This window comes from Mus pahari, chromosome 1 (assembly GCF_900095145.1).
Source record: "Mus pahari chromosome 1, PAHARI_EIJ_v1.1, whole genome shotgun sequence".
NCBI classification, from domain to species: Eukaryota; Metazoa; Chordata; class Mammalia; order Rodentia; family Muridae; genus Mus; species Mus pahari.
In genome coordinates this window covers 69,414,630-69,429,764 of record NC_034590.1, presented here as the reverse complement: position 1 = coordinate 69,429,764, position 15,135 = coordinate 69,414,630, and the positions used below count along the sequence as shown (strand labels likewise).

The following is a 15,135-nucleotide window of genomic DNA, read 5'->3' as shown; positions in this document are numbered from 1 at the left end:
GTGCTCTTAACCGCTGAGCCATCTCTCCAGCCCAACTTTTAGCTCTTTTATATTGTAATCAGTCCATTTTTTTATTTGATACAATGAAATATTTCACCCTACATAAGTTTATAATGGAAAATGGTTTATTTTGGCTTATGATTTAAAAAAAATCTAAGATCAAGAACTTGTATCTGGTGAGACTTTCTTGTTTTCAGATCTTCAAGACAGTGCATAGCTGGCACATGGCAAAAGACAAGGAACACATATGTATACTTTCTCTGAGTTCTCTTCCACGTAAAAAGCCACTGATACTCAATCATGGGCTCCTTCCCAATTATCCTGCTTCATTTTAATGCTCTCCTAAAGACTCTGCTTTAAACCACAATCATTAAGTCAGATGGATTTTCTAGCTTTTTAAGACATACATTGGGGGTTGAATTTCAACACATGGGTTCTCGCATAAACCATAGCACATATTTAGTCAAAATTATCAATGTAGCTTCATCCCTAATATTTTTAAAGATCGCTTTGAAAAATATGTTTTATTTAGTGGTGTTTCCTGTATTCTTTTGGGCAGTTCTAGAGTCTGACTGGATTAGTGGCTAAATTTATTTGAAAATGTGATGAGCGATTAAATGAATGACTTCACATAAATAAGCATTGAGTGACTGGTTTTTAACTGTGAGGAAGTTTATTTTTTCAGAAATCCATATGACAGAAGGCTTCAGTTAAGTTAGGCAAATCGTTGAACCATGAAGGAAATTTTCCCTCCTTGGGTAACTTTATTGTTGGTTAGATGAGTACATTGTAGGTATCATAGCCAGCTATGAAAGCATCCAGAGGAAGAAGAGAAAATTTCTCTTTGTGTAGCACAACCCCTAAAAAAGAAAAACTTCATCTAGGTGTTCTCTAGGAAAAGATTCCTCCTGTAACATGTTGGCTATAATTAGCTTTACTTTATTCCCAGAAAAGGTCGTCATGTGCCCTGAGAAGCTTAGATCAATTAAGAGTTGCCCTCTAAAGCTGGCTTAGGGATCAACCTCCACAGAAGTGTGTACCAATGCCCAGGAATGTGGATTCTCAAGGGAGAAAACCTGGGTTTTGTTAGAAAGGAAGAAAGAAATTGAACTAGCAACCAACAATCATGATAGGATTAAAAAGCAATGAAAATAGCATGATAGTTAAAGGAAATTAGAAGCAAGAATATAACAAGAGTAAGCACTGTAATTAGTCTACTTTGTAGAATTTTTCTTTTTTACAACAGTTGACTTTTCATTTGATCTTTTATATTTCTATGACAGTTAAGCTAAGGGAATGGTTCAAATCCTCCTTGTTTTGAGCTGTCCTTTCCTAAATCCCCTTTACTTTTCTGTAGGTGTATCCACATCAGCAATCAAAGTGGCGTCGACAAGACTTCCTTCCCCCAAAAGCTTAGTGAGTGGCCCTACCCAGATTCTTGCACAGTTTCCTAAACAGCATCAGCAGTCTCCTAAGCAGCAGTTACAGCAAGTGCAGCAGCAGACACAGCAGCCAGTGGCCCAGCCTTCAGTGTCTCAGCAGCAGCAGCCTCAGCAGCCACCACTGCCACCTGGTATCAAACCTACCATCCAGATCAAGCAGGAGTCAGGTAAATGGAAAAGCGTGTGAGCTCTGTGGGTATCCTTAGTCCTGGGCCTGAGGGTCGTGAGCAGACTGTCTTCCCATTTATTCACATCTTTTTACTTCTTTCTTCAGTTTCTTATGGTTTCCAGTAGGAAATGTCTATAAATGTTTTTTAAGCTATAGCCCTAAGTGATTTTCTTAAAGTGACTCTAAATGGTGTGGTTTTCATTTCCATTTCACATACTTATATTGTTGGTGTGTAAACATGTTGCTGAATTTGTATTCTTCTAGCTTGCTGAATTTTATTATATGGGAGTATCTACATAGATTTTTTAGGCTTCTTATGTATATAGGATGTATTTCATTATGTCATCTATAAATAAGGACATGGTTTTTCTTCCTTTCCAAATAATATTTCTCCCCAACTGCCTTCCTTTTTTGCTCCCTCTGTCTTATTTCACTAGCTAGACTATATAATAAGTAAGAGGGAATCAAAAGAGACATTCTTGCCTCCATCCTGGTTTTGGGTAGAAGGCATTGTGCTCAGTGTTGAGTGTGAAGCCTGTTACAGGATTTGTGTGTGTGCATTTTGAGTTGAAATAGACATTTCTTCTTTCCTGGGGCTTTTCATTATAACTTTGTGTTAGGTTCTGTCATATGTTCAAGTGATGTGATCTAATACCTTTTTTGTATTTAGCTGCTGATATGCTGAATCACATGAGTTGATTTTCTGTTGTGTTATTCACATATATGAAATAATCCCTACTTGGTCATGGTATATAATTCCTTTTTATACAACAATGGTTTCAGTTTTTATCTCTGTATAAGAATTTTTTAACGTATGTATGTGGTGGCCGTGTATATGTTCACATGCAAGAACGTGTAGATGTGTGAAGGTTTCTGTGCACATGTGTACAAGTGCACATGGAGGCCAGAGGTTGCTGCTGCTGTCCATGCTCATTCTTCACCTTGTAGGCTGAGGTAGGGATTCCCACTTGAACTCACTGCTTGCCAGTTTGCTTAGTTCAGTTACTCAGCGTCCTCAGGAGTTCCTTGTCTCTACTTCTCACTTCTCATCCTCCAGGCAGGATCAAGATACTAGTGGCCTCAGAGTGAGTTTGGAGAGATGAAAGAAGATGAGAAGATTGGTGTTAATTCCTTAAAATCTTAGCTGACTTCTCCAGTGAATCAGTTGGGCCTGGAAATCTCTATTTTGTGAGCATGTAAATTATGAACTCACTTTTTTTAGTGGTTGGAAAACTGGATTTCATCTTTGTTGAGCTTTGGTAGTTTATAATTTTTAAGTTATTCCTTTCTGAGTTGTCAGAATGGTTAGTTGTCATTCTCAGTTCCTTATTATCCTTTAAATGACTGCGAAGTCTATACTAATGAGTTCTTTCTTTGTCGGGCTTTCTCTTTTGCCAAGTTATTATTATTATTAGAGTTTTGCTTTATTTTTCCAGGCCCAGCTGATTTATTGGAGAAGTAAACTAAATATTTAAGGAATTAATACCAACCATTCCTAATCTATTCTAGAAAACAGAACACTTCAAACTCACTAGCTCCTTGATAACCAAACTAGACAAAGACACTACAAAGTAAGACAAGTGACTATCAACTCAGCAGGTAATCTGAGGAACTGAGTTCAGAGTCTCAGAGAATTGTTTCAGTTTTAGTCTCTCTCTCTTTTTTTTTTTTTTTTCTGTTTTCTTTGGCTTTATTTTGCTTTTCTAGCTTCTTGAGAATTGGAATGTGGATTATTGATTAAAGACCTTTTTCTTTTTTTATACATTTAGTATTTAGTTCTACACTTAAAATTATGCTTTGACAAATCCTTAGTAGTATTTTATGAGCATCATATGCACTTTGATATGTTTTCGTTTTCCCTATACTTTTTGTTCTGAAACCTTCCCCGTGCCTTCCCTGTTGACAATGTATTTAGGATTATGCTATTTTATTTCCATTATGTTTGGAGATTTTTTTTTTTTTTTGGTGGTCCTTTTGGTATTGTTTCCTAGTTGGATTCTGTGGATTAGAAATATTCTGTGTGGTATTTCAGTTGCACTAAGTAACTATGAGGAGGATAAGCTGAAATCCCATTTTTTGGGTTTTTTTTTAAAAGAATGTCCTCTGGCTAGGAGCTGTGCAGAAGCGTCCTCCCACTCCATGACTGTAGCAGTCTGGAGTGGAATTATCACCTTTCTGAACCGAAGAGGGAAAGAAATGGTTTTGGTTCAGATATCACAGAACTTGACTTTAGATTTTAGAGGTTCAGTTGGGAATATGTTTTTTTGTTCGCTATTTACCATAAAACCGCTTTCCAAAGGATTCTCTTTAATTGCATTTTATTTGTATTTTGTGTAGACATGTATGTATGTACTGTATGAGAGTATGTTTGTGCGTGCATGTGTGCTGTGGTGTGCCTGTGGAAGTCAGGGTGCACCGTACAGGAATGAGTTTTCTTTTTCCACCATGTGAGTCTGGGATGGACCTCAGATAACCAGGGATGGTGTCTGTGACTTTCCTTGCCGTGGAGCCATCCAGTGGTGCCCAGAGCCTTTGAATGATACTTACTTGAAAACTTTAATTAGCCCCACTGTGTGGTTTTAGAGATTTCCTCCTGCCAGAGCACTGACTGTGGCTCTCCAGAGTGTTTTAGGTACATTGAGGTGACAGTCCTTTTGAGGGCAATTCTGGGCCAGCCACCTGCTGAGAGGGTTTTTGGAAGTTTATTTGCTTTGCTCTCTTTTTCATGATCAGTTTTGAGAAATAATGCTTTTTCTTAATGTTAATTATTTGATCCAGATTATCACTTGATTTGCCTAGGACTGAGTAGAATTGTCTCTGAGATTTTTTTTTTCCTGTGATGATTATTTCATGAAGCTTCTTTCTGCATGGGAATTGCAGGATCATGGTTCATTAGTTAAAAAAAATACTAGAAGTGATTTTTCTTTGTATAACCTCACTTTTTATGGTTTATTATATTTAGAACTATTTCTATAATACTTACTGAATTCTTAACATGTATAGATAATTTAAAATTTTACTTAATCCTTAATAGCTTGATGAGGTATATACTAATTAATTTTTATTTTGTACATAAAAAATAAAGTCATAAAGGTTATTTAAGTAATTATGCCCAAATACCATACATTTAACTTCTTTCTTAGTTAATAGAAGTTTAGAATTATTTAAAGCTGCTAAATATCTATCTATCTATAAATATATATCTATTTCTTTCCTTTATGTCTCAGCCTAAATCACCACTTGTATTAGTTACTTTCTTGTTGATGTGACAAAAGCCATTGGGAAAGGAAGGGTTGACTTTAACTTGATGTTAGGAGATCACGTAGGGAAGTAATGGTGGCTGGAGCGTGAGGCAGCGGGTCGTGTTGGGTCTTCAGTGAGGGAACAGAGTAGGCTGTTTCCTTTTATTCAGTCCAGGATCAGAGCCCATGGAGTGTGTAGATCTTCCCTTCTTAACCTAATCTAGAAAAGCCCTCCAGACATGCTCAGAGGTTTGTTTCCATGGTGATTCTAAATTCTGTCAAATTGGTAGTCGAGGTAGACCATCATGCTACACCAAAAAATATAATTCTTAATTTTCTCTATGAAAATGTTTTCTTTTATGTATCTTCTTTAAAGATCAGAGTGGGGAAATGGCACTAAATTTTTCTTCTTTAGTTACCAATGTTTAAAAATGTACTCCATTTACGATGCTTGGAAGGTCAATATAAGCACGATAGCATTGTAAATAAAATAACTTTTAAAGTCCTAACATAACTTCCTTAACAATTTTTATTATATTTCTTGCGTATGGCCTTTGTGTTCTTTTCACATGCATGTTTTATATAGGTGCAATACTCGTGTGGCCTTTTTGGCATTCTATATTTGATAAAGTGAGTTATTAAAATACTTTTATATAGAGAAAGGTATTTAAGGACTTCGGGATATAGCTTAGTGGTAGAGCACTTGCTTAGCATAAATGAGTCCCTGGGTTCAACTATACCAACAACAGACAAAAACAAGAAAGGTTTTTTTTTTTTTTTTTTAAGCTGGGCATGGTGGCACACATCTGTAATCCTAGCACTCAGGAGGCATAGGCGGTAGAATCTGTAGTTCCAGGCCAGCCTTGGCTACATAATGAGTCCCTATCTCAATACAGAACAGTGAAAAATGAAACAGCCATTTAAAAAAATCAAACAAACTGTTCTTGGCCTATTAAGGTTTTTACCAGTGTATGTCAGTTCACAGAGCCATGAAAAGTCTTTGTTGTTGAGAATCTGGAAGGACTGTGTGACTGCTTTTGATGTCTTATGCTAGTCCTTTCTTCTCAAATACTTACATGGAACAGATTATTGGCTTTTGCTATCTGGTTTGAAAGCTCGTATGCACACCACCATAGATAAAAGTTTAGATTTAGTTTTCTTTAAGAAATCTGTTAATGAAATATGGCTGCATTCTTAAATTGGTAGAATTTAGACAGGAAGAATTTGAATAATGAATTTCATAAGTATTAAAAAGGCATTTTAGGTTAAGACTCAGTGTGTGTGACTGTTGCCCTATTGGGCTAAGTGACATTTCTTAAACATTATTTGTACTGAGATTTATCTTTTTTCTTTCAAAGGTGTTAAAATCATCACACAGCAGGTTCAACCAAGTAAAATCTTACCCAAACCAGTGACTGCAACTCTACCCACCAGTAGCAATTCCCCAATTATGGTGGTTAGCAGTAATGGTGCAATTATGACAACTAAACTGGTAACCACTCCTACCGGTAAGTCCCACAAGCGTCAGTCCATTCATTCATGCCATCAGTAGCTTCCCACACCAGCCGTGTGTGTCATGTTGCACAGATAGAGATGGAAACAGTTCTACAAAGAAGTCCTTTTTAAAATTTTGTTTAGAGACAGGGTTCATGGCCTAGAACTTTATGCAGCTGAGGATGACCTTGAACTCATTCTTGATCCTCCTGCCCCTACCTCCTGGGAGCTGGGATTACAGGTGTGCTCCACCATACAGGTTTATAAGGTGCTGGGGGTCAAACCAAGGGCATAGTGCATGTGAGGCAAGCACTCTACCGAGCAGTTTTAAAAAGATCTTTCTTGACTCCCTCTGCTCTGTCCTGACTCTGAAGTTAGCTCTTTTTTGATATATTTTTTTCATAATCCTCTCCAATTTCTACTTACCCAGTAGTTTGTTGTTTTATTCATATTAGACAATAAACTTTATGGGATTAAGGGAACAAATCTGTTTAGCTACCATATGTAGGTGCTTGGTCAGGGTTTGTTGAGTAACTGAAAATATGCCTAACTAATTAACAAGGTTATGAGGTTAAGAGTTCAGCTCATGTTACATAACAGTGTAGTAAGGGTTGCCTAGACTGATAGAAGCCTGTTATTATTCCCAGATAGAAGAGCAATTAGTCTGAGCTTGGGTGGTAACAATGTAGAGCATTTTAAATTACCACGCTTTGTGAACTTTATAAGTATTAAATGATATCAAGTCAGGAGCTAAGGCAATAGCTTAGTGGGGAAAAACACTTGTTAAGTTAGTGTAAGGACCTGAGTTCAAATCCCTAGAACTTACATAAAAGCCTTATCCCTAGCAATACTGGCTCATGTGTCTGAGTTTATAGTGCAGCAAGTGTTTCTTTTAAATAGTTATAATTCAATGTATTCAGACTTTATACTCTTGTAGCATGTTTACTTTGCCCTAGACATTTTTTTCCCTGGTTCAGATACATGCTGTGATTAGTCTAATTCTTCTTAATGTTCTTCTCGTGGTTGTAGTGGTTGTAAGTTTTTAAAGTAAGTAACTTTCTAAAAGCATTTTTTTTTTTCTGAGGTGGGTATTTTAGAAATGTCTGTCACACAGTTTCTGATCTAGTTTCAATTTAAGCAAATGCCATCTTTGTCTTTTCTGTATTTCCGATTCATTCCCCTGAGGCTATTTCTCCCTCTAGGAACAGAATAGTCTTTCAAAGTTTCTGGGTTTATAACACAATCTGAAAGACTCATCTGATTAGTTTTAATCTTTCTTTGGGAAAGAGAAAAGTCGTTGTAATAGTGGGAACGGGTATAAAGTCCTTTGAGAGAGACATAAAGATAGATTTTCTATCTGGTCAGTTAAAGTTGAAGAAATATGAAAGTAGAGATAATTTAAGACTAAAAACTGTTCCTGGCAATTCTTGGCAGTTTCAACTATATCGCTAGTAAAACAATGGACTGATCATTAAAAGATGGAAATCTCTTTAGAGAATAGCAGGGTACAGAACAGACATGTTATAAAATTTTAGGTAAATACCTTGTTTGCTGAATGGTGACCGTGGGTTTGGCTCTGGGACAGCATCAGATGGGCTTTAAATCTGTAAGAGAAACATCTACATTTCGTTAGCTTCAGCATAAGACCAGTGAAAGAAAGATAGAGGGAGCAGGGCCGGGCTCTCCCTTTCCGTGGGTTGGTAATTTGATGCTGCAACACATCACAAAGTTTTATATGTCAATTTAATTTGAATTGACTTGGCATTGGTTCTTGCTATACACATTGAAAACTGGCTATAAAATTATAAATGAACGCCTTGGCACCTTGCAGTTCCATTTTCAAGTTATGATGCTAAACTATAGTGAAATTGTATGATTATCGTTCTTTTTGTAAGTATTGACAAGCTTTTCTTTTCACTGCTTTCTTCCTATAGGTACTCAGGCAACCTATACCCGGCCAACAGTGAGCCCATCCTTAGGTCGTGTGGCTACAACCCCTGGAGCTGCAACCTATGTGAAGACTACCAGTGGTAGCATCATCACGGTAGTACCCAAATCATTAGCTACCTTGGGAGGCAAGATAATTAGCAGTAATATTGTTTCTGGTAGGTATATCTAGCGTATGTTAAAAGCATAGAGCTATTTGATTAGGAGAAAAGCCATGTTTCTCTACAGCAGGACTCTATTGATAACAATTTTTTTTGCTTCAAAATGTGACACTGTGTTTCAGTCCTTATGTATAGTGATTAAATACAGTTTTTAGTTTTAATATTAAGTATTCATATATAAAGCTTTTGATAAATCTAAAGTTGAAAGAGCACTTGTTTTTAAGTCACAATGCAAAGATTATAGTTTATGTTTGCAAAGTGATTTTTTATTTAATAAAGAGTCTCACATTGTCAACTTTTTGACTTGAGGTATTGTACCAACTTTAGGACTGTGGATTCAGAGGTCAGATAAAGCTACAAAGGGGATAATGGAATAGAATTTGCATCTGAATGCATTTCAGGAACATAATTCAGGTTTTCAGTTGCTAATGTCACTTTAGCTTATTAAACATAAGATATTTGAATATCATTATTCACCTTTCACCATTTATGCTGTTTGCTTTTGTTAAAATATATTACTGAGACTGTAAAACTAACCCTTTGCCTATTTATTAGTATGTTGAAACACTCCCTGGTTTTTATTGCCTCATTAATCTTTACGGTATTTGGGTTATGGATTCTAAAGTGGAATGTTAATGAGGCATTTGTTTTCATTGATTATTATTTTTAATTAAAATTATGTAAATGATCTGATCAAGCAAGCCTTATAGATTTTAGCTGTCTACTATTTTTGTAGACTAGTTATGTTTTGTCTGTCCCGGGCGAGTTGCTCTAATATTTCTAAAGTGAAAGGATGAAGTTCCTGGCAGTAATTTGATGTTGCTGATAACTCAGAGAATGGAAAAAAGCCGGGCAGAGCATGGTGTGGCAAAGAGCTCTGTATTCAAAGCTGTTAATTGTGGCTCCACTCTTCCATATAAGTGAGAAAACCCATGGTTTGCCAACCTGAGAAGGAAAGGTTCATTGTGCCATAGCTTTTAAGTGGATATTAAGTAACACAGTTAAAACTCTAATTTATTATTTGATAGTATCTTTAAATAGTATAAAGCTCTTGTTCAAACATATTTCAGAAAATTGACCTTCATTGGAAGGTAGCTTTTTTATGACCTTGAAAGGATTTCTTACACGAATCTGAGTTCATAGTACTATATAGATTGCAGGTGTGTCTAAATGTCATGAAGTCTTTTTTGGAACCTTATTCATGGTGTAGCTGTTCTGTACTGCAGTAGAGTAATATACGTATTCACATCCTAGAAGCAGAGATTTGATCTGATACCTAACTATCAAAGCATGCACACACACACACACACACACACACACACACACACACACTATTCACCTTTATATGAAAGATGAAAGTGCTCGTGGTTAGTTGCTATTTCTTTCACATGAGTGAGTGGGTGGTTCCAGCACTGTAGGATATGTTGACATAGAGTTAAGACAGTTTAATTTAGCTGGGCGTGGTGGCGCACGCCTTTAATCCCAGCACTCGGGAGACAGAGGCAGGCGGATTTCTGAGTTCAAGGCCAGCCTGGTCTACAAAGTGAGTTCCAGAACAGCCAGGGCTACACAGAGAAACCCTGTCTGGAAAACAAACAAACAAACAAAAAGACAGTTTAACTTGGTGGCAAGTACTTTTAATGACTTCCTGATCCATGCTTACCTACCATCTTTCTGGCTCCCATTTAACAATCTCTACTTATAAAAAAAAAAACCAAAAAACACTTTTCTTGCTGTCCTATGACACTGAGATTATGGTGTAGTAATTTAAAAAGTTTATTCATCATCAACTTGTAGCAAATTTAGATAATTGTCTGCCTTCATCGATGAGCAGATGATGGGCTCTGATTTTTCTCTCCCACACAAAAAAGCATTTTTGCTAAAATATTCTCAACATATGGCTGTAAGAATAGAAGACTTAAAACAAAAGCAAAAAAAAAAAAATCCTCTCATGGTGGGGACTTTAGAAAAGTGTAAGCACAATTAAGACTGTAATGTATTATGTAAATGTTTACATGTATATTCTAAATTTTAATTTTTATTAATAATTTATATATTTTTACATATCAGTAAATGCAGTTTGACCATCATCCCATGTTTATATAACATTCTCTTTTGTACAAAAATTTAATTATATTCTTACTGTTGGATGATTTAGGTTGTTTATAGGTATGGGGGGTTTTGACTATTAGATTTTTTTCTCGTTTGGTTATTATAAATAATCCTGTGGTAAACATATAAATCATTTGTGAAGCTCTTGCTTCCTTTGTATAATACCTTAGAAGGCAGATTAAATTTTCCATATTACTTTCTAGAAAAGTTGAATTTTTATTTTTCTAGAAGAAACTGATGGAAACTTATTTATATGCATATATATCAAATAACTTTCATATTTATACATTTTTTTCTGAATGCTGTTGAGAGTTGATTGTAGAAATACACTCATTTTATGCAGAAGTTAGATTCCTTCAGAGATGAGTTCATTGTCTTAACCCTAAAGGCATTTTGGGGATCTGGGGCAAGACTTGATTGTAACTCCTTTAATCTTTCCAGTGTCTAAGCAAGGAACTGTTGTTTGTGTACTTTTCACTTATTTGTTGAATTATTCTTTGAACAAAGTAGCATAAAACCTTACACAGAAAGCAAGATAGAGTGATTTAAGAATCTGTGGATAGGCCAGATGGTGGTGGCGCATGCCTTTAATCCCAGCACTTGGGAGGCAGAGACAGGTGGATTTCTGAGTTCGAGGCCAGCCTGGTCTACAAAGTGAGTTCCAGGACAGCCAGAGCTATACAGAGAAACCTTGTCTTGAAAAAAAAACAAAAAACAAACAAACAAACAAACAAAAAAAAGAATCTGTGGATAGTAGGAACTAAGCCATTGAATTTGTTAAGTCAACATACCACAATGTTCAAACTTTTCTACACCATTTAATGTTTTATTTTGAAGCAGGTTCTTGCTGAGTTGCTTAGGTTGACATAGAACTTGTGATCCTTAGTCAGTAGAGCAGTGTAAGCTTACACCACCAAGTCTGGTATAATCATTTTGATTTTTGTCATAGTTTGTTGTTACTGTTTGAGACAGGATCTCACTGTGTATTCCAGGTTGGCCTCGCACCAGCTATATAGCCCAGGCTGTCTTTGAACAGGCATCCTAAGAAAAGAAAGAAAAATCTGAAATGCATCATCATTATCAGAGCCCATTGTGATCCACATGTGATTGTTATTTGGTCCCATTGTGGTTTACCTTTTTAAAGCACAGTCTCTGTAGGTAGGTTCTCTAAATGCCAGATTATATGTGTGGTGCTATGGTACGTAAACATTCATGATTCAGTGTGTACCCTAAAGAATGCTAAATGGACTACAGATGAAATTCAGAGGTAGAATACTTGCCTGATATGAGCAAGGCCCTGGGCTTGATTCCCAGAACTGCAAACGGAAAAAACAAAACAAAGCAGAACAAAGCAGAAAACCACGGATGCTAACCAGCTCTTGCATGTTTTCTTGTAGTATGCAAAATGTAGACCAACTATAGTGAAAGCTTAGCTATGGCCTTTTCTTCTTTTTGAATATGTAATACTTCTTTGCATACATTTCTCCTTAGGTGAAACATGCACACTAGAATTTTAGGCATTTAGTATTGTTCATTCTGGAAAAGAATTTTGTTCTATTTTAATATAGTGATCTACTTATTTCCTGTTAGTCCTTTTTCTCCTATTTTGTATTATTGACCCCCCTCACCTCCATGTCCCCACATGTCCTCCCTTTGGTTAAACTGGTATACGTGATATGACTGTCTCCTAAATCGACAGTCCTTTATAGTGGGGCAATTCTGCTATAGATCTTTACAATACAGTTAATATTACCCAGTGTCTCATCAATCCAAGGTGCTACTATTCCAAGTCTTGTGTCCTTAGGACCACACTCCTTCACCTAAAGTTGACATTGTTTAGACATGCATTACTTGTATACTTCATAAACAGAAACAACCAAGTATCACCATTCCTTAACTCAGGCTTCCTTTTCTTCCTCCTTCCCTAAGGAACGACTACCAAAATCACTACCATCCCAATGACTTCCAAGCCCAATGTGATTGTTGTACAAAAGACTACAGGAAAAGGAACGACCATTCAAGGCCTCCCTGGCAAAAACGTTGTCACAACCTTGCTAAATGCTGGAGTAAGTAAGACTGTAAACACACTCAATTATCCATTAAGTGGTTTAAAGGCCATGTATACAAGCATTTCCTTAAGGACATTAGAACCTCATAGTGGATGGAATGGCTTGACTCTGTACTGCTGTGATAGAATAACCTTTATCATCAACTGATGCCATTTTATACAGTAATTCTGAAAGCATGTTGCTTATAGCTGCTCATAGCAAGGTGGCTTGTTACCATGATTCAAGTGTTTAGTTTCCTTCAAATGGAGAATTCCACTGGCTTAGTTGCAGGAAGACTTGGAGGAACTCTGTTCCTGCTTATGGTCAGTAGATTAGCATTGATTTAGGCTGGACAAAAGAGAAATATTTGAGTTTAAAATAAAATTCATAGATGGGGATTTAGGTTCTGACGGCGGTTGTTAAGAGGTTAGAGGTAGACACACTTGGGCTTTGTGTCTCATTTTATAGTTTGACCCTGGGTGACTTATCTAACCAGTGCACTATTTTATTTCTTCATGTCTACACTGGGTGATGGTAGTTGGGTGTTTTGAAAGTGCTTAGAGCAGTGTCTAACACATGGGAAGTTCTCAGTCATTGGTTTCTTACTGTTCTTGGTATTTAAGTACTCAGAGTCAGTAGCATCCTTACCTTTCCTGACCTCACTGAAAGACAGCTGAAAGCGGTCCAGATTAGGCCTTTTCTGAATTCACATTAGTAAGTCAACAGAAAAGCTAGGATTCTGTAGTATTTGGACTTATGAAAGGTGTTATCTGCTATGGGAGATCCCAGATCACATGTGAATTTTTTCTAATAGATATTTAGCAGTAGTTTAGCAGGCAGTGCTAGTAAAATGAGCAGATCAGCCTATGGAACCATCTTTTTCAGCACACAGAGCGTGTGCTGCATCTTGTGCAGGCCCACCACACATGAGCTTTCTCAGATAATACTCTGCAAGCTGGCTTTGTTTGGGTCACAGTGCTTGGAACAGGCTGCCAAGCCATTTACATTTACAGATCAGCAGGATCAATCACAGATCTTTCTGAGAATGCTGCTGCAAACAATATGTGAGACTTGAAGTAACTCCTTGATTGGAGACACTTTGTTTCTTTTGGATAGTTGTAGTTGATAGTTAGGTTATTAATTTTTGGATTTAGATCTGAATTCTCAATGGTTGCTTTTTAGAAAGCTCACCTGATTGCTCTCAGTTTACCAAATGCTAAATTTAAAAGCCCACACATCTATGATAATGATAACTAAATATAAAGAAAATGACAATGTGAAAATTGTCAACCCTTTTAATTTTGCTAATTTTAATTTAAAAATTAATAATAAAATTACCATATTTGAATTTAATTCTGTTAAATTCAAATAAAACTGTGCTGAGATTAAAAATATGACCAGAAAATAGTACTACAGAAGAAAACAATGGACTGAGGTTATAGATTAGTGGTAGAGGATTTGCCTAACATTTGTGAGGCCCTAGATCCAGGGTTCAATCTCCAACACCACACACACACACACACTCTTCAACACCACACATGCATGCATGCACAGAAGTAGAAAAAAACCACAGGCAATAAAGCAGGTAAAATTTCAGAAAATGTTGAAAGGTTAATGGGCATGAATTTATAATAGACTAAAGTATTGGTAACATGCTAGGAAAACATGAGAAATGCTTTACACTTTCTTTCCCTTTCCTCCTTATAACCTTAGAAAGATGTTAATATCTCTACTCTTTTCATCTCTCCGATACATGTTTATACAGATATCCTACTGCATACCTTTATAATATATGCCTGACTTATTTTGTATGTTTGTTAATCTGCTGATAAACGACTTAGTTTTTATTATATAAATATTCACTTCAAGTGTATAAAAAAGTAAAAATGAGTGTGGGAGATGACCTTCAATCTTAAACATAACAATTGTTAACATTTTAGTGTATGTTCTTCCAGAAATTTCTGTTTTAATATAGGTGTTCTATGAATGGGGTGGCATAAATTTTTAGATGTTCTTGGATCCAGTGATTTTTAAAAACATACTCATGAGGAATAATTTCTTTTTTGGCTAGAAAGTTGATTGTATGACTTGTAATCTTATTTCAGTGAAGCCCAGGATCTTTTAATCACTTAGAAATCTTGTACTTTGTTGCATAATCTACAGTCCTTTTCCCAAAATTTTTCTTTGCTTTTTCAGTGAAAGGACAGTTATGTTTTTGATTATTTGTTTGTTCTGTTTCTTTTTAATCATTTAAATGTATATAAATCTCTTTAATAATTGACCTCAACTTAGGGAGAAAAGACTCTTCAGACAGTGCCAACTGGAGCCAAGCCAGCTATAATTACTGCTACAAGACCCATCACCAAAATGATTGTAACACAGCCCAAAGGAATAGGTTCCACAGTCCAGCCAGCAGCTAAAATCATTCCAACAAAAATTGTGTATGGACAACAAGGGAAAACACAGGTATGCTGTAAGATATGTTAACTTTTGGCTAATTCCCAGGTAGAAATTTCCTTT

The 15,135-nt window shown here is 36.2% G+C and overlaps 1 protein-coding gene across 12 annotated transcripts in view; it reads left to right on the top strand.

Moving 5' to 3' along the window:
• Nucleotides 1-15,135, top strand: part of Emsy (EMSY transcriptional repressor, BRCA2 interacting) — a 70,366-nt gene that overhangs the window by 30,799 nt on the left and 24,432 nt on the right. For 11 of the 12 annotated variants that reach the window (XM_029532281.1, XM_029532195.1, XM_029532136.1 and 8 more), the window contains 5 exons: nt 1,358-1,609; nt 6,212-6,361; nt 8,282-8,452; nt 12,497-12,633; nt 14,908-15,081. In XM_029532281.1, coding sequence (XP_029388141.1) covers nt 1,358-1,609; nt 6,212-6,361; nt 8,282-8,452; nt 12,497-12,633; nt 14,908-15,081 — 884 coding nt within the window. The remainder of the gene's footprint in view (nt 1-1,357; nt 1,610-6,211; nt 6,362-8,281; nt 8,453-12,496; nt 12,634-14,907; nt 15,082-15,135) is intronic. The other variant, XM_029532225.1, reaches the window with a different exon arrangement.